Genomic DNA, 19397 nt, shown 5'->3' with positions numbered 1-19397 from the left:
TGCTACTTCTGTTGTATTGTATTCAGTCAGTGGTATTTATTGAGCGCTTACTGTGTGCAGAGCACTGTACTAAGCGCTTGGGAGAGTACTATGAAGAAGCGTGGCTCAGTGGAAAGAACAGGGGCTTTGGAGTCAGAGATCGTGGGTTCAATTCCCGGCTCTGCCACTGGTCAGCTGTGTGACTTTGGGCAAGTCACTTCACTTCTCTGGGCCTCTGTTACCTCATCTGTAAAATGGGGATTAAGACTGTGAGCCCCCCGTGGGACAACCTGATCACCTTGTAACCTCCCCAGTGCTTAGAATAGTGCTTTGCACATAGTAAGCGCTTAATAAATGCCATCATTATTATTACTATACAATGATAAACAGATACATATCCTGCTTACGACAAACGTACAGTCTAGAAAACGAGCTTACAGCTTCTCCTGGTATATTGTACTCTCCCAAGCGCTTAGTACAATGTTCTGCACATAATAAGTGCTCAATAAACACCACTGATTGATTGAGCCTCGGGCTCTGGACATGGCCAAGTGTTGGGGAATGGGAGACTGTAAGCTCGTTGTGGGTAGGGAATGTGACTATTGTATTGTCCTCTCTCAAGTCTTCCCCCTTCTATTCATTCATTCATTCTAGAAGTATGGACTTCTAGACTGTAAGCCCTGCATGGGCAGGAATTGTCTCTCTTAATTGCCGGATTGTAGTTTCCAAGCGCTTAGTCCAGTGCTCTGCACACAGTAAGTGCTCAATAAATACGATTGAATGAATGAATGTCTTCCCCCTTCTATTCATTCATTCATTTTAGAAGTATGGACTTCTAGACTGTAAGCCCTGCGTGGGCAGGGATTGTCTCTCTTAATTGCTGGATTGTAGTTTCCAAGCGCTTAGTCCAGTGCTCTGCACACAGTAAGCGCTCAATAAATACAATTGAATGAATGAATGTCTGTCTTTCATTCATTCAATCATATTTATTGTGCGCTTACTGTGTGCAGAGCACTGTACTAAGCGCTTGGGAAGTACAAGTTGGTAACATATAGAGATGGTCCCTACCCAACAGTGGGCTCACAGTCTAGAAAACTCTAGAAGGACGGACTTCTAGACTGTAAGCCCCGTGTGGGCAGGGATTGTCTCTCTTAATGGCCGGATTATCGTTTCCAAGCGCTTAGTCCAGTGCTCTGCACACCGTAAGCGCTCAATAAATATGATTGAATGAATGAGTGAATGTATGTCTCCCCCCTTCTATTCAGTCATTCATTCTAGAAGTATGGACTTCTAGACTGTAAGCCCCGCGTGGGCAGGGATTGTCTCTCTTAATTGCCGGATTATAGTTTCCAAGTGCTTAGTCCAGTGCTCTGCACACCGTAAGCGCTCAATAAATATGATTGAATGAATGAATGAATGTATGTCTCCCCCCTTCTATTCATTCATTCATTGTAGAAGTATGGACTTCTAGACTGTAAGCCCCGTGTGGGCAGGGATTGTCTCTCTTAATGGCTGGATTGTAGTTTCCAAGCGCTTAGTCCAGTGCTCTGCACACAGTAAGCGCTCAATAAATACGATTGAATGAATGAATGTCTTCCCCCTTCTATTCATTCATTCATTCTAGAAGTATGGACTTCTAGACTGTAAGCCCCGCGTGGGCAGGGATTGTCTCTCTTAATGGCCGGATTGTAGTTTCCAAGCACTTAGTCCAGTGCTCTGCACACAGTAAGCGCTCAATAATAGAGAAGCAGCGTGGCTCAGTGGAAAGAGCCCGGGTTTTGGAGTCAGAGGTCATGGGTTCGAGTCCCGGCTCCACCACAAGTCTGCTGTGTGACCTTGGGCAAGTCACTTAACTTCTCTGAGCCTACTTCTCTGAGCCTACAGATGAGTTACCTCATCTGTAAAGATGGGGATTAAGACTGTGAGCCCCACGTGGGACAACTTGATCACATTGTATCATCATCATCATCAATCGTATTTATTGAGCGCTTACTATGTGCAGAGCACTGTACTAAGCGCTTGGGAAGTACAAATTGGCAACATATAGAGACAGACCCTACCCAACAGTGGGCTCACAGTCTAAAGCACTGCGATTAGAACAGTGCTTTGCACATAGTAAGCGCTTAACAAATGCCATCATTAAGTACGATTGAATGAATGAATGAATTCCCCCTTCTATTCATTCATTCATTCTAGAAGTCTGGACTTCTAGACTGTAAGCCCCGCGTGGGCAGGGATTGTCTCTCTTAATGGCCGGATTGTAGTTTCCAAGCGCTTAGTCCAGTGTTCTGCACACCGTAATCGCTCAATAAATACGACTGAATGAATGAACGTCTTCCCCCTTCTATTCATTCATTCATTCCAGAAGTATGGATTTCTAGACTGTAAGCCCTGAGTGGGCAGGGATTGTCTCTCTTAATTGCCGGATTATAGTTTCCAAGCGCTTAGTTCAGTGCTCTGCACACCGTAAGTGCTCAATAAATATGATTGAATGAATGAATGAATGAATGTCTCCCCCCTTCTATTCATTCATTCATTCTAGAAGCATGCACTTCTAGACTGTAAGCCCCGCGTGGGCAGGGATTGTCTCTCTTAATGGCCGGATTGTAGTTTCCAAGCGCTTAGTCCGGTGCTCTGCACACCGTAAGCGCTCAATAAATACGACGGAATGAATGAATGAACGGAGCTCAGGCGGCCCGGCGGTGGCCCCGCCCCTCCCCGCCCTGCTCGGCGCTCATTGGACGAGCCCTGACACTCTCTGCCTTCCTATTGGTGGAGACGGAGGGGGGGCCGGGCCTCCGTCTCGGCGCAGGCGCAGTGGGCGGGCGCTTCAGCACCAGAGCCCGGACAGCGGCGGCGCCTCCCTCCGGCATGGACGGGCCGAGTCGGGTGGGCGAGGAGCGGCGCTCCGACGGGCAGCAGCGCCGGGCCCCGGACAGCAGCAGCTCCATGGACAGGTACCTGCCCCCAGAAACCCCCAGAACCTCCCCTTTCCCCTCCCTTCCCCTCCACCCACTCTCCCCCGCAATTCCTCCAATAATAATCATCATAATGATGGCATCTGTTAAGCGCTTACTATGTGCAAAGCACTATTCTCAGCGCTGGGGACGATACGAGGTGACCAACGTTGTCTCACGTGAGGCTCACAGTCTTCATCCCCGTTTTACAGATGAGGTCACTGAGGCACAGAGAAGCTAAGTGACTTGCCCGGGGTCAAGATGGGATTTGAACCCATGACCTCTGACTCCACATAATAATAATAATAATAATGGCATTTGTTAAGCGCTTACTAGGTGCAAAGCACTGTTCTCAGCGCTGGGGAGGTTACAAGGTGATCAGATTGTCCCACGGGGGGCTCACAGTCTTCATCCCCGTTTTACAGATGAGGTCACTGAGGCACAGAGAAGCTAAGTGACTTGCCCGTGGTCACACAGCTGACAATTGGCAGAGACGGGATTTGAACCCATGACCTCTGACTCCACATATTAATAATAATAATGGCATTTATTAAGCGCTTACTATGTGCAAAGCACTGTTCTAAGCGCTGGGGAGGTTACAAGGTGATCAGGTTGTTCCACGAGGGGCTCACAGTCTTCATCCCCATTTTACAGATGAGGGAACTGAGGCCCAGAGAAGTGAAGTGACTTGCCCAAAGTCACACAGCTGACAATTGGCAGAGCCGGGATTTGAACCCATGACGTCTGTCTCCAAAGCCCGGGCTCTTTTCCACTGAGCCACGAAAGCCCGTGCTCTTTCTGATTGAGTGCTTACTGTGTGCACAGCACTGGACTGAGCGCTTGGGAAGGACAGGTCGGCACCGGATAGAGACAATCCCTGCCCAACAACGGGCCTACAGTGTGGCTCAGTGGAAAGAGCCCGGGCTTTGGAGTCAGAGGTCATGGGTTCGAATCCCGGCTCCACCACATGTCTGCTGTGTGACCTTGGGCAAGTCGTTTCACTTCTCGGAGCCTCAGTTACCTCATTTGGAAAATGGGGATGAAGACTGTGAGCCCCACGTGGGATAACCTGATCACCTTGTATCCCCTCAGCGCTTAGAACAGTGCTTTGCACATAGTAAGCGCTTAACAAATGCCATCATCATTATTATTATTATTAGAAGGGGGAGACGGACAACAAAACAAAGCAAGTAGACAGGCGTCGATGCCATCAAAATAGATCAATAGAATTATAGATAGATACACATCTGTAATAAAATACAGTGATAAATATGTACAAATATACACAAGCGTTGTGGGGAGGGGAAGGGAGTAGGGCAGAGGGAGGGAGTGGGGGCAATGGGGAGGGGAGGAGGCGCAGAGGAAAGGGGGGGCTCAGTCTGGGAGGGCCTCCTGGAGGAGGTGAGCTCTCAGTAGGGCTTTGAAGGGAGGAAGAGAGCTAGTTTGTGGAGGGAGGGCATTCCGGGCCAGGGGGAAGACGTGGGCCGGGGGTCGACGGCGGGAGAGGCGAGAACGAGGCCCAGTGAGGAGGTGAGCGGCAGAGGAGCGGAGAGTGCGGGCTGGGCTGGAGAAGGAGAGAAGGGAGGTGAGGTAGGAGGGGGCGAGGGGATGGAGAACTTTGAAACCAATCACACACACACACACACGCACCTCCCAGAGACATGCACACACATTCATTAGTACCCAACGGGTATTTGTTTTGATGTCTGTTTATTTGTACTGATGTCTGTCTTCCCCCACCTCTAGACCGTGAGCCTGTTGTGGGCAGGGATTGTCTCTCTATTGCTGTATTGTGCTTTTCGAGCGCTTAGTACAATGCGCACAGTAAGCGCTCAATAAATATGCTTGAATTCATTCATTCATTCATTCAAGCGTATTTATTGAGCGCTGCGTGCAGAGCACTCTACTAAGCGCTTGGGAGACTACAATAGGACAATAGACAGATTTCATTCATTCATTCAATCGTATTTATTGAGCGCTTACTGTGTGCAGAGCACTGTGCTAAGCGCTTGGGAAAGTACAGTAAAGCAATAGAGACAATCCCTGCCCATAACGAGTGTATGGCCTAGAGGCGCTTACACACAGGGATGCACACACTCTCGGCTAGACTGTAAGCTTGTTGTGGGCAGGGAACCTGTCTGTTTATTGTTATATTGTACTCCACCAAGCGATTAGTACAGTGCTCTGCACACAGTCAGCACTCAATAAATGCAACTGACTGACTGACTGGCTCCCGCTAACCCACAGACATTCATGTGAACACACATATCGTCACATTCACACTCCCCCAGGCATGAACCCACACCATCACACACCTATCACATGCTGAATCATCGAACTTCTAGAATCTATTTGGGAATGAGCGTGTGAGGGCGTGTGGTTATAAGAATGAATGAATGTGAGATTGAGCGCGTGTATGAGGTAAAGTGTGCGAGGGTGAGAGAGAAAGTGAGTGTGTCCAGTTCTCCGAGCCTGTGCCCCTGGTGAGGGTGAGGTTGCAGGTGATTTGGGTATAACTAGTCACCCTGCGGGTCCTGGCAACTTTGGGGCCAGCGGCGGGTGGGTAGAAGTCTCTGTATTCAGCCGCCACCCACACAGGTGGGAGAGGATGGAGTCTCAGTGTTGTTATATCACGACACCCCATAGCTCCCCAGGGAAACTCTGTCAATGCCCACGGATCCTGGTCAATCCCACAGACGCGCTCCGTGTACTACTAACGTCCGGTGTACTTGTTGCCCTGTGAGTGTACCAGCTGCTCCCTGGGCCCACCAGTCTCTCTGTGGTCCGATCTGCTCGGTGTATACTGGACACCTCTGTACATTCAGCAGCAAGTGAACTGAGTGTCCTCCAAGTCCCATGTGCTGATAATAATAATAATAATAATTGCATTTATTAAGCACTTACTGTTCAAAGTACTGTTCTAAGCGCTGGGGAGGTATGTCACTGTGGTTGGGGGAAGGAGGAGGGGTTGGCCCTCGTTTTCTAAGCGCTTAGTACAGTGCTTTGCACACAGTAGATGCTCAATAAATACGACTGAATGAATGAATGTGGATTCTCCGTCCTCGGTAAGGACCCAGGCTGAAGCCTCGTGGCCCAGTGTGGCTCCTTCCTCCGTCTCTGCCCAGGCCTGTCTCCATCCCCGATGGTGTGGAAGTTCCCAGGAGGGAGGAGGAGAAAGTGCTACCTCTCCTGGAAGGTGGAGGGAAGCGGGGAGGGCAGAAGGGTCAGAGTGAGGCAGGGTGGGGTGAGGGAAGCAGAGGGGTAGAGGAGAGCAGAGGAAGGTGAGAGAGATAGAAGGATCAGATGGAGGGAGGCAGTGGGGAAGGAGCCGGTTAGCATTCCTCCTCCTCCCTCCCCCCTCCGGAGTCCTGGTCCAGCGGGCACGCTGCCCAGCCTGAGTTAATCATCCCAAAGCGACTCTTATGGGCTCTTCCCTGGCAGGATCCTCCGGGCAGATGGATCCTACCTAGCCTCGCGAGGTCTGGAGGGCGGGCGAGCCGGAGAAAGAGGGGAGAGGAGGGCTTTGGCCTGGACTTGGCTTCCCGGGAAGAAGGGATGGGGTTGGCAGCTCCTGCAGGGCAGGGGGGTGTGGAGCAGAAGGTGGTCACCGCTATGGCCGGAAGATGGATGGGTTTCCAGATCCTACCAGATTGGGAGAGTAGCTGCAACTAAAGGAGATGGGGGTGGGGGCATCTCTGGAGCCAGGAATATCACTAATAAGATATCTGGAGAGCCAGACAGAGCTTCAGAGAGTAGGGTCCCTGGAAAGACAGAGATGCAAGGGGCAGAGTCTCTCAAGTGAGGGACAGAGATACAGAGAGCGGAATCCCCGGAGAGACAGACAAATGCGGGAAGCAGGGTGTCTGGAGAGATGGCTCTGCAGGGAGCGGGGTCTCTGGAGAGATGGACAGAGATACAGGAAGCGGATCTCTGGAAAGACACACACACACAGGGAGCGGGGGTATGAGAGAGCTGGAGATACAGAAAGCGGGGTCTCTGGAGAGATGGACAGAGGTACAGCAGGTGGGTCTCTGGAGGAGGTGACAGAGATCCAGAAAGCAGGATGTCTGGAGAAATGGAGGTGCAGAATCCCCAGCGTCAGGGGAGCTGTGGCTTTTTCCGGACAGACAGACGGAAAAAGAGCGGTCTTCTCTCCTACCGGCTCATCAGGTAGGGAGAGAGGAGAGGACCCAGTCCGCCCCCGATAAAGTGTCCCTTCCCCTCCAAGGGCTCCAGCCCTAATCCTCTCCTGCACTGCAGTAGCCTGGAGCGCAGAGCGTGGGTCTTGCCAAAGGGCCACAGACAACCCACGGGGGCAGGGAAATTTTCTCCAGTGCCAACAAATGAGCTCCACAATATTCCCTCTCCACCCCGACCCAGCCCTTCCAAGCCCTTGCATCTTAAACCCACGGACCAACATGGAAGAAGATGATTAGGGGCAGTATATCTAGTAATATCTAGAACCGCTGACCAGATAAACGGGGCAGATAGATTTTCGTTCATTTTGCTGAATTTTGGAGGGATGGCCTTGAGTCAACAAGGCTGCTGGCAGGATGCCTAGGATCAGGGGGCATCTTCATCATCATCATCATCATTATCACAATGGTACTTTTTAAACACTATGTGCCAAGCGCTGTTCTAAATGCTGGGGTAGATACAAGTTAATTGAGTTGGACACAGTCCCTGTCCAGCATGGGGCTTACACTCTTAATCCCCATTTTACAAATGAGGGAACTGAGGCACAGAGACGTGATGTGACTTGCCCAAGGTCACACAGCAGACAGGTGGCAGAGACAAGATTAGAACCCAGGTCCTTATGACTCCCGGTCCCGGGCTCGATCCACTAAGCCGCGCTGCTTCTCCAAGCCTTTAATCGACATGTCTGGGGCCTGGAGAAACCCTCTGAGGGCAAGTGCTGACTCTGTTTGACTCACTGGGAAGAGCACACAGCCCCGAGCTTCTGAAGGAGATGCACCAACCATGGTTTCGACTGAATTTATGATGCGCCAGAGTCTGATGTGCCTGAGGTAGAAACAGATAATCTGAACACAGTCCCTGACCCACACAAGGCTCCCAGTCTAAGAGGGACAGAGAGTAGGGACCTTAGTTCCCACACTCCCATGTTCCCTGGGAGTCAGAAGGACCTGAGTTCTAATCCCGGCTCTGTCACTTGTCTGCTGTGTGATCTTGGGCAAGTCACTTCACTTTCTTGTGCCTCAGTTACCTCATCTGCAAAATGGGATTGAGATTGTGAACAAATCCGAGGTACACACTGAGGCCTGGTGGGGGTGGGGGTGGGGGGGGGGGAGAGGGGTTCCCCGGCACTTCCCCGCCCGCCCCCCAGGGAGAGGGAGAGGGGCAGCTTGGGGAACCAGGCTAGGGATGCCCGAGGACGGCTGAATGTCCAACTCTGCCCTCCCTCTCTCCTTCTAGGTTCCAGCTGGAAGCCCTGGTCCCAGAGCTGGGCCAGGAATGGAGTTGTCCACTGCACCGCTGCCCCCTTTCCCTTCCTCCCAGTGGCCCCGACCGGTCCCCGCGGCCCCAAGTCCAGAGCTCCCCCAGAGCCCCGGACCCTCCCCGCCTCTCCTACCTCCAGGCCCATCAGGAGTGCCGGGGGCTCTTTGCCCCGGGCGGGCCTGGGGACAGGGCTGCCCTCTGCTCCCACCGCTCCAGCCTCAGTCCCTCTCCCGTCCCCTCGCAGCAGGACACCTCCTGGAAGGGGCAGCCCCTGCAACGCCACGTTGTCAGCGTCGGGTGAGGACCAGGCCGGGGGTTCGTGGGGCGAGGGGAGGATTGGCTCCCGGGGGCGGGAGGTGGCGGTGAGCTCGTCCTCCCACGGGTCACGTAGTTTTTTCCCGTCCACAGGCACGAACGGGCCTTCCGGATGCCACGGAGGTAGGCACCCTTCCCTCCCCGCCTGCTTCTGTCACTCTTCTGCCAGGTCCAGCTGGCAAGACCCTTCCTGTTGGCAACACCTCCCTCCTGCCCGGGAGCCCTGAGCTCTGGGCTCTGGACACAGGAGCAGGAGCAGAGAACCTGCCCCCCCCTTCGCCCCCACCCCCTGCTCCCCCAAACCCCCTCCCTTCCACTCTCCTCCCTTCCAGCTACTCCCAGCTGATCGCCGAGTGGCCACTAGCCGTGCTCCTGCTGTGCCTGGCCACCGTCCTGCTGTGCACACTGGCCGGGTTGTTGGGCGGTCTGTTGCCCGACTTTTCTCAACCCCTCCTGGTGAGTACCAGAGGTGGAAAATTCAGATAGAGGCACCGCACACGCTCCCTGTCCTTCCCCACACCGAGACGGGAGGGATCGGGGAGAGGCACCCCCTGGGAGGATGACCGGGGGGCCCTCTGGCCTGTCAGGCCCAGGGTTTGGGGCACGGAAGGAGGCAGGCACAGCTGTGGCCTAGGAGCGAGAAGGAAATCAGGCCACGGCTCCCTCGTGTTGGACCACGGCGGGGTTGGTGGGGAGGTCTGCCCAGCTCTGCCAGGCGACTGGCAGTGGGTTCGGGCGAGGGGCTGGTTGGGGCCTCTCCACTCCAGAAAGCCCATCTTCCCGGGGCTCGGACACAGGGCTTCGAGCCACGGGGCACGGACATCGGGCGCAAGCTGGCCGTCTGGCGGACCGTGGAGGGCCACACCGGTCCCCAAAAGGCCCTTCTTCTGGCTCCTGACCCCGAGCAGAACAGGTACCCATTGCGGGGTGGATGGGTGGGTGGGATGTGCCCTGCTCCCCGTGCTCCCTCCTGGGCACAAGTTTCCGGGAAGCAGAATTGGGTCCGGTCTGAGCCCCTTCTGTGTCCATGGATGCCCTGCCCTATCCACTCCGTGCCCGTGTCCGCTCGGTGCCCAGGCCTCGCTTCCCATCCCGTGGTCACTACTCCGCCCCTCGCCCCCTGCCCCACCGTGTCTTCCCAGCTCCCACAGTAATTTCACCGGGAGCTCCATCGATGGGGAGGAGCCAGGTTGGACCCAGAGGATGGTGGATCCCGTGGAGGGCAGAGAGCAGGATGGCTTCTTCTGTGGCCCCCCAGGTAATAATAATAATAATAGTAACAATGGTATTTATTAAGCATTTACTATGTACCAAGCACTGTTCTAAGTGCTGACATAGATATAAGGAATCAGATTGGACACTCCCTGCCCCACAGGGGCACATGGTCTTCATCTCACATCTTTTAGACTGTGAGCCCACTGTTGGGTAGGGACTGTCTCTATATGTTGCCAATTTGTACTTCCCAAGCGCTTAGTACAGTGCTCTGCACATAGTAAGCGCTCAATAAATACGATTGATGATGATGATGATGATCTCCATTTTACAGATGAGGTCGATGAGGCCCAGAGAATAATAATAATAATGATGGTATTTGTTAAGCGCTTACTAGGTGCCAAGCACTGTTCTAAGCGCTGGGGTAGATATCATTCATTCATTCATTCAATCGTAATTATTGAGTGCTTACTGTGTGCACAGCACTGAACTAAGCGCTTGGGAAGTCCAAGTTGGCAACATCTAGAGACGGTCCCTACCCAACAGGGGGCTCACAGTCTAGAAGGGGGAAACAGACAACAAAACAAAACATATTAACAAAATAAAATAAATAGAATAAATATGTACCAGTAAAATAGAGTAATAAATATGTACAAACGTATATACATATATACAGGTGCTGTGGGAAGGGGAAGGAGGTAAGGCCGGGGGGAGGGGGAGGAGGGGAAGAGGAAGGAGGGGGCTCAGTCCGACAACAGCAACAACAGTGACAATAATAATAATAGTATTTGTTAAGTGCGTACCAAGCACTAAACTAAATGCTGGGGGAGATGCACTACAATCAGCTGGGAAACAGTCCCTGACCTACATGGGACTCATGGTCTACGTAGGGGGGAAATAGGTATTGAATCCCCATTTTACAGATGAGGGAACTGAGGCTCAGAGAAATTAAGTGACTTGCCCGAGGTCACAGAGCAGGCAAGTCTGGGCGGCCTCGCCCCCTGCTTGCCCTGAGAGGGGGGTGAGGGGTGATGGGGTGTGGGTATTGATCTTGAATCTGGGCTATGGACCCCGCAGAGAAGTGCTCAGGGGGCATTAGGATAAAGGCTGGGAGATCAGGGAAGGGCCAAAGGGGGAAGGCTTCTGGAAGTGGAGTGGGGACATTTATATATTATAATTTATTTATTTCTATTAATGCCCATCTCCTCCACTAGAATATAAATTCACTGTGGGCACGGAACGGGTCTACCAACTCTATTGTATTGTACTCTCCTTAGGCACTTAGTACAGTGCTCTGCACACAGTGAGTGTTCAATATATGCCACTGATGATGATGATGAGGGTCAAACCCTGGACCCCGGAGCGAGGGGAACTGGAATAATAATAATAATAATAATAATGGAATTTATTAAGCGCTTACTATGTGCAAAGCACTGTTCTAAGCGCCGGGGAGGTTACAAGGTGATCAGGTTGTCCCACGGGGGGCTCACAGTCTTAATCCCCATTTTACAGATGAGGTAACTGAGGCCCAGAGAAGTTAAGTGACTTGCCCAAAGTCACACAGCTGACAGTTGGCGGAGCCGGGATTTGAACCCACGACCTCTGACTCCAAAGCCCGTGCTCTTTCCACTGAGCCATGCTGCTTCTCCAAGGTGCCAGGAAGCCGTGGGTGGGTGTCCCGAGGGGGAGCATTAGGCGGGGGAAGAGATCAAACAGCGGCGTTTATTGAGCACCTACTGTGTGCAGAGCACTCGGAGCTCCGGCCCCCTCCCTCCCTCACCTCCGGACGCAAGATCCCCCACCCCACCGAAGAGGGGAGAGTCAGGGGCCCGGCGGCTCCCGAGGGGCTCGGGGCAGGGGCAGTGCCAAGTGAGGCCGAGCCCACCGAGACCTCTGCCGTCCTTCCATCGGTAGTATTTATTGAGAGCCCACCGCGTGCCGGGCGGTGCACTGAGAGGTTGGCACCGTTGCAGGGAAGAGTTACTCGCAACTGGTGTTCATGTCCACCACGGCGGGCAGCCTGTGGAACCTGCCGGCCGTTCAGTCCATGTGCCGCCTGGAGGAGGACAAGGTGAGGGTTGAGGGGAGGCTGGCTCTGGTGGAGGGGAGGGCCCAGGGGGCCGGGGAGAACACTGGTTAGGGTCAGTGGAGGGGGACCGGAGGGCGGTGGGGAGGCCTACTTGGGCCGGGGAGAGCACTGGCTAGGGTCAGTGCGGGGGACCGGAGGGCGGTGGGGAGGCCTACTTGGGCCAGGGGAGCCTGGCATGGATTGGAGAGGATTCGGGGGGACCCGTGGATGGGAGGCGGGGGAAAGCACCTTCCCCAGGACACACACACACACAGGCATCCCGCCCCGTGCCGCCCTCCAGATCCGCTCCCACGCCCGCTTCGGCGAACTGTGCCAACGCACGGCCGCCAACGCCTGCTGCCCCAGCTGGTCCCTGGGCAACTACATCGCCGAGCTGCACAACCGCTCCTCCTGCCTGGCGGTGACCCAGGGCGACCTGGCCCGCACCCTGGCCCTGCTGCGGGCCTGCGCCCCGGACTACCACCGCGGGGCCCTGGCCCCCGCCTGCCTGGGGCCCGGGCGGAGCCGGCACCCGCGCTGCGCCCGGTTGGCCGAGAGGTGCGCCCGCGACGGCGGCACCGTGTACCAGCTCCTCCACTTCCTGGTGGACCGGGATTTCCTGAGCCCCCAGACGGCCGGCTACCGGGTGCCGTCGCTCAAGTACAGCCTCCTCTTCCTGCCCACCCAGAAGGGGCCATCCATGATGGGCATCTACCTGGACGCGCTGGCCTCGCCGCAGGGCCTGTCGGACAACTTCACCACGGTGACGGGCATGGACCTGGGCCTCAAGGAGCAGCTGTTCCGCCACTACCTGGCCCGGGACCTGGTGTACCCGCTGCTGGCCGTGGGCACCATCTTCCTCAGCGTGGCCCTCTACCTGCGCTCGCTCTTCGTCACCCTCATGGCGCTGCTGGTGGTTGTGGGCAGCCTGCTGGTCTCCTTCTTCCTCTACCGGGTGGCCTTCCGCCTGGCCTACTTCCCCGTCGCCAACCTGGCCGCCGTGGTCCTGCTCAGCCCCGTCTGCGCCAACCACAGCCTGGTCTTCTGCGACCTGTGGCGGCTCAGCCGGGGCCAGCTGCCGCCCGCGGCGGGCCTGGTGCAGAGGGTAGGCCGCACCCTGCGGCCTTTCAGCTACCTGCTGCTCCTGTCCGGGCTGACCTCCAGTGCCGCCTTCTTCGCCAGCTCCCTGAGCCACCTGGCCGCCGTCCGCTGCTTCGCCGTCTACATGGGCACGGCGGTCCTGGTGAGCCTGGCGCTGGCGCTGACCTGGCTGCCCTCGGCCATGGTGCTCTACGAGCGCTACCTGGCCCCGGGCTGTGCCACCCGGGAGGCCCGGGGTGGCCGCGGGGCCCGGAGGCTGGTGCCAGCCCTGGCGCTGCCCCGCCGGGCCCTGGCGGGCGCTTCGCACCTCCTGTTCCAGCGGCTGCTCCCCTGCGGGGTCATCAAGTTCCGCTACATCTGGGTGGGCTGGTTCGCCGCGCTGGCGGCCGGGGGAGCCTACATGGCCTGCTTCAGCCCCCGCCTGCGCCTGCCCACCTTGACCCTCCCCGGCAGCCAGCTGTTCCGGCCCGGCCACCCCTTCGAGCGCTTCGACGCCGAGTACCGCCAGCAGTTCGGCTTCGAGCGGCTGCCACGTGGCGAGGGCGGGCCCATGCCCGTCGCCCTGGTCTGGGGCGTGCTGCCCGTGGACACGGCCGACCCCCTGGACCCCCGCGGCCGGGGTGCCCTGGTGAGGGACCCCGCCTTCGCCGCCGGGGACCCCCAGGCCCAGCGCTGGCTGCTAGGCCTCTGCCACCGGGCGCGGAACCAGAGCTTCTTCCGCGCCGAGCCCGAAGGCCTGCCCAGCGTCTGCTTCGTCGAGGAGCTGCGACGGTGGCTGGACTCCCGCCCCTGCCCGACCCCCGAGCCCTGCTGCGGGCCCGGACGCTTCCCCCTGGCCCCGAGCCTCTTCCTGCACTGCCTGCGGCTCATGGCCCGCGAACGGGCCCAGGACCTGGGCCTGCGCTTCGACGCCTCGGGCGGCCTGGCCGCCCTCGTCCTGCAGTTCCACACCACCTTCTGCTACAGTGCCAATTACACCCGCACCCAACGCTTCTACCGAGCCGTCAGCCGCTGGCTGCGGGACGAGCTGGCCACCGCCCCGCAGGGCCTGCGCAACGGCTGGATGACGGGACGCCTCGAGGTGAGACGCAGCCCGGGCCTTCCATCCCCGCTCCTTCGCTTCCCTTCCCTGGGGCCTCGGTCACCTCATCTGGAAGAGGGGGATGAAGACTGTGAGCCCCCCGTGGGACAACCCGATGACCGTGTATCCCCCCCCCCCCCCAGCGCTTAGAACGTAGTAAGCGCCTAACAAATGCCATCGTCATCCTTCTTCTCGGTGTCGTCCCGCAGGTGTACAGCCTGCAGCTGAGCCTGAGCACGGAGCCCGGCGCCGTGCTGGGCCTGGCCCTGGCCCTGGCCTTCGCCACCCTGCTGCTGGGCACCTGGAACCTGCCGCTCAGCCTCTTCTCGGTCACGGCCATCGCGGGCACCGTGCTGGTGACGGCCGGGCTGCTGGTCCTGCTGGAGTGGCAGCTGAACGCGGCCGAGTCCCTGTTCCTGTCGGCGGCCGCGGGGCTGTCGGTGGACTTGACGGTCAATTACTGCGCGTCCTACCACCTGTGCCCGCAGCCGGACCGGCTGAGCCGCGTGGCCTTCTCGCTGCGCCACCTGAGCCGGGCCACGGCCGTGGGGGCCTCGGCCCTGTTCCCGGCCGGGGTCTTCATGCTGCCCTCCACCGTGCTGCTCTACCGCCAGCTGGGCATCTTCCTCCTCACCGTCCGCTGCGTCAGCTGCGGCTTCGCCAGCTTCTTCTTCCAGTCGCTGTGCTGCTTCTTCGGGCCCGAGCGGGGCTGCGGGCCGGTCCTGGGCTCCCGCGCCCCCTTCCCGCGGCCCTCGGCGGCCGAGGAGCCCCGCGGGCGCGGCCCCGGCCCGCGGCCCCGCAGCGCCAGCCTGGACACCAGCACGGACACCAGCAAGCTCAGCCAGCGGCCCTCCGTGCTGTCGGAGGAGCTGGCGGACGGCCCCTGGGGGGCCCGGCCCCCGGCCCTGCACACCTCCTCCCCCGTCCGCGGGGGCCTCCCCGCGCCCTGGCCCCGGGACCCCGACAGGCGACCCCCGCCCGCCCGCCCCGCCCCGGCTCTAGGCGGCCCGCCGCCCCTCGGCCCCGCCCGCAGAGACCCCCGACCCGCCGCCCACCCTTCCCCCTCCTCAGGCAGCCCCCCCGACGCCCCCTCCCCTTCTCCGCAAGACCCCGCTCCCTCGCCCTTCCCAGAAAGCCCCCCCGCCGCCCCCTCCCCTTCTCCAGAGAACCCCACTCCCTCTCTCTTCCCAGAAAGCCCCCCCGACGCCCCCTCCCCTTCTCCAGAAGACCCCACTCCCTCTCCCGCCCCCGAGAGCCCCTCCGCCGCCCCCTCCCCGTCCCCAGAGGACCCCTCCCCCGAGAGCCCCGCCGCCGCTCCTTCCCCTTCCCCAGAGGACCCCTCCCCAGAGAGCCCCTCCGCCGCCCCCTCCCCTTCCCCAGAAGACCCCTCCCCAGATAACCCCTCCGCCGCCCCCTCCCCTTCTCCAGAGAACCCCACTCCCTCTCCCTTCCCAGAAAGCCCCTCCGCCGCCCCTTCCCCTTCTCTAGAAGACCCCACTCCCTCTCCCTTCCCAGAAAGACCCCCCACCACCCCCTCCCCTTCTCCAGGGAGCCCCACTCCCTCTCCCTTCCCAGAAAGCCCCTCCGCCGCCCCTTCCCCTTCTCTAGAAGACCCCACTCCCTCTCCCTTCCCAGAAAGCCCCCCCACCGCCCCTTCCCCTTCTCTAGAAGACCCCACTCCCTCTCCCTTCCCAGAAAGCCCCCCCACCGCCCCCTCCCCTTCCCCAGAGGCCCCCTCCCCAGAAAGCCCCTCCGCCGCCCCCTCCCCTTCTCCAGGGAGCCCCACTCCCTCTCCCTTCCCAGAAAGCCCCCCCGCCGCCCCTTCCCTTTCTCTAGAAGACCCCACTCCCTCTCCCTTCCCAGAAAGCCCCCCCACCGCCCCTTCCCTTTCTCTAGAAGACCCCACTCCCTCTCCCTTCCCAGAAAGCCCCCCCACCGCCCCTTCCCCTTCTCTAGAAGACCCCACTCCCTCTCCCTTCCCAGAAAGCCCCCCCGCCGCCCCCTCCCCTTCCCCAGAGGCCCCCTCCCCAGAAAGCCCCTCCGCCGCCCCCTCCCCTTCTCCAGGGAGCCCCACTCCCTCTCCCTTCCCAGAAAGCCCCTCCGCCGCCCCTTCCCCTTCTCTAGAAGACCCCACTCCCTCTCCCTCCCCAGAAAGCCCCTCCGCCGCCCCCTCCCCTTCTCCAGAGAACCCCACTTCCTCTCCCTTCCCAGAAAGCCCCTCCACCGCCCCTTCCCCTTCTCTAGAAGACCCCAATCCCTCTCCCTTCCCAGAAAGCCCCCCCGCCGCCCCCTCCCCGTCCCCAGAGGACCCCTCCCCGGAAAGCCCCTCCACCGTCCCTTCCCCTTCTCCAGAGGATCCCACTCCCTCTCCCACCCCAAAAAGGCCCGCCGCCGCCCCCTCCCCTTCTCCAGAGGACCCCACTCCCTGTCCCTCCCCAGAGAACCCCTCCACAGCCCCTTCCCCTTCCCCAGAAGACCCCTCCCCAGAGAACCCCACCGCCGGCCCCCCGGCCCCGGAGCGGGGTCAGCTGAACGGCCAGAGGGGCGGCCTGAGGTTGGCCCTTCGAGAAACCGTCTATGACCCAAGTGGGTCGTCGAGGAGGGCCCGAGGGGCAGCCGCAGGAGAGGGGCCCGTCGTGCTGCCCAACAGCCAGCCGGATCTGCCGGACGTGTGGCTGCCCCGGACCAGCTCCCCACCCGCCGGCTACGGTGGGCCAAGCGAGGATGGACTGGGGATTGACCGGAGGCCGGAGCCGGGGGTCTGATCCTCCCCAAGGCCCCTGGGGATACATGTCAGGACTCAGCCCTCTGCCAACCTTGGCCCCACAAGATGTCCCACTGCTCAGGGTTGAATTGGACAGCTGGGAAGAAGGAAGACCACCCGGGCAGCCGCACGGACGGTGGGCCCAGTCCCTGGCTCCCAGAGGCTAGAGAGGATCTTTCCAACCCGGACCTGAAGGTTGCAGAGAACCCTGACGTGCCTCAGAGGCCCATCAGAAACTATGAGCCCGTACTTTCCCCCATTTGACTGCCACTCGGGGGACCAGGAGGCCTGAAGACCACACCTGGGGCGAAAGAAAAGGGGGCGAGGGGTCTGCAGGGCCAGGGAGATGGGCCTCCAGGCGGCCTGGCTGAGGGAGGGAAGCTGCTGAAAGGAATTAAAGGAGAAACAGGAACTAGGCCGGTTGAGATCCTCTCACAGGATCCCTCAGCGTTCCTTGATTTCCCCCCCTTCAATGTCAGCTGACGCCCTCCAGGCCGATCATCGTCAATACTGTGGGGAGAGTGCTGAACTGGATGTATGCTGCGGGCAGGGCGCTGTACTGGGTGCCTCCTGAGGGCATTGCGGTGTACCATGCATCTATTGTGTGCAGAGCGCTGTTTTGGGTACCAGGGAACCTACAGCAGAAATAAAAGACACTGCCCCTCGCCCTCAGGCTGATGATGACTAATAAAGGGAGATAAATGAACACAAATAGCCAACATACACCAGGTAAAAGAATGAGAGAGTAGAGATGGATAAAATAAACAGAAATAAGCTACTAAACAGCTGTCCATATTCTGGCTGAAACAGGAATGGGAGGGGGAATAAGGGGATTCCCTGAGGAAAATGGGGCTCAGACCTCAGCTACAGGGAGCTGGAGAGTGATTCCAAGATCCTCCCCCACCCAGGCCCAAACCAAGACTTTGCTTTCTGCCTCAATCAATCAATCAATCAATCGTTTTTATTGAGTGCTTACTGTGTGCAGAGCACTGTACTAAACGCTTGGGAAGTACAAGTTGGCAACATATAGAGACGGTCCCTACCCAACAGTGGGCTCACAGTCTAGAAGGTGGAGACAGAGAACAAAACCAAACATATTAACAAAATAAAATAAATAGAATAGATATGTACAAGTAAAATAGATAAATAGAGTAATAAATATGTACAAACATTATATACATATATACAGGTGCTGTGGGGAAGGGAAGGAGGTAAGACGGGGGGATGGAGAGTGGGAGGAGGGGGAGAGGAAGGAGGGAGCTCAGTCAGGGAAGGCCTCCTGGAGGAGGTGAGCTCTCAGTAGGGCCTTGAAGGGAGGAAGAGAGCTAGCTTGGCGGATGTGGGGAGGGAGGGCATTCCAAGCCAGGGGGATGACGTGGGCCGGGGGTCGATGGCGGGACAGGCGAGAACGAGGCCTAACGGTGAGGAGATTAGCGGCAGAGGAGCGGAGGGTGCGGGTTGGGCTGGAGAAGGAGAGAAGGTAGGTGAGTTAGGAGGGGGCGAGGGGATGGACGGCCTTGAAGCCCAGGGTGAGGAGTTTCTGCCTGATGCGTAGGTTGATTGGTAGCCACTGGAGATTTTTGAGGAGGGGAGTAACATGCCCAGAGCGTTTCTGGACAAAGACAATCCGGGCAGCGGCGTGAAGTATGGATTGAAGTGGGGGGAGACAAGAGGATGGGAGATCAGAGGGGAGGCTGAAACAGTAGTCCAGATGGGATAGGATGAGAGCTTGAACGAGCAGGGTAGTGGTTTGGATGGAAAGGAAAGGGCGGATCTTGGCAATATTGCGGAGCTGAGACTGGCAGGTTTTGGTGATGGCTTGGATGTGAGGGGTGAACGAGAGAGCAGAGTCGAGGATGACACCAAGGTTGCGGGCTTGTGAGACGGGAAGGATGGTAGTGCCGTCAACAGTGATGGGAAAGTCAAGGAGAGAGCATGGTTTGGGAGGGAAGACAAGGAGTTCAGTCTTGGACATGTTGTTTTAGGTGGCGGGCAGACATCCAGATGGAGATGTCCTGAAGGCAGGAGGAGATGCGAGCCTGGAGGGAGGGGGAGAGAGCAGGGGCAGAGATGGAGATTTGGGTGTCATCAGCATAGAGATGATAGTTGAAGCCGTGGGAGCGAATGAGGTCACCAAGGGAGTGAGTGTAGATCGAGAACAGAAGGGGACCAAGAACCGAACCTTAAGGAACCCCACAGTAAGGGGATGGGAGGGGGAGGAGGAGCCTGCAAAAGAGACCATGCAAGCACCCCCACCCTCGGGAAGGAAGGGAGGGGATGGTTATACTAGAGAACTGTTGGGAGCTGGGGTTCACTGGCCTTCACCCATCTAAACAGTTCAACAAGAGAAGCAGAAAAGGCCAAGTGGATAGAACACGGGCCTGGGAGTCGTGGGTTCTAATTTCGACTCCACCACTTCCCTGATGTGTGACCTTGGGCAAGTCACTTCTTTTCTCTGTGCCT

The 19397-nt window shown here is 58.0% G+C and overlaps 1 protein-coding gene across 1 annotated transcript; it reads left to right on the top strand.

Annotated features, from left to right (window-relative positions):
* The first annotated feature begins 2902 nt into the window (after positions 1–2902).
* Positions 2903–17897, top strand: DISP2 (dispatched RND transporter family member 2). Its single transcript, XM_038741089.1, has 12 exons — positions 2903–2936; positions 8370–8690; positions 8802–8831; positions 9041–9164; positions 9506–9621; positions 9851–9966; positions 11894–11991; positions 12290–14170; positions 14380–15093; positions 15173–15322; positions 16214–16261; positions 16612–17897. The coding sequence occupies exons 1-12, from the start codon at positions 2929–2931 to the stop codon at positions 16933–16935; spliced, it is 3930 nt and encodes a 1309-aa protein (XP_038597017.1). The 5' UTR covers positions 2903–2928; the 3' UTR covers positions 16936–17897.
* The last annotated feature ends 1500 nt before the right edge of the window (positions 17898–19397 follow it).

Source organism: Tachyglossus aculeatus, assembly GCF_015852505.1.
Source record: "Tachyglossus aculeatus isolate mTacAcu1 chromosome 12 unlocalized genomic scaffold, mTacAcu1.pri SUPER_6_unloc_1, whole genome shotgun sequence".
Classification (NCBI taxonomy): Eukaryota; Metazoa; Chordata; class Mammalia; order Monotremata; family Tachyglossidae; genus Tachyglossus; species Tachyglossus aculeatus.
Note: the sequence above shows the minus strand (reverse complement) of the source record. Positions and strands in the feature narration are given on the sequence as shown.

What these genes read in the sequence shown, in the direction of transcription:
- DISP2 (XM_038741089.1), top strand. An exon ending in CCTGACCCCGAGCAGAACAG is followed by an intron (nt 9,622 to 9,850) that starts GTACCCATTGCG and finishes GTGTCTTCCCAG; the next exon opens with CTCCCACAGTAATTTCACCG. An exon ending in CCCTGCACACCTCCTCCCCC is followed by an intron (nt 15,094 to 15,172) that starts GTCCGCGGGGGC and finishes CCCCGGCTCTAG; the next exon opens with GCGGCCCGCCGCCCCTCGGC.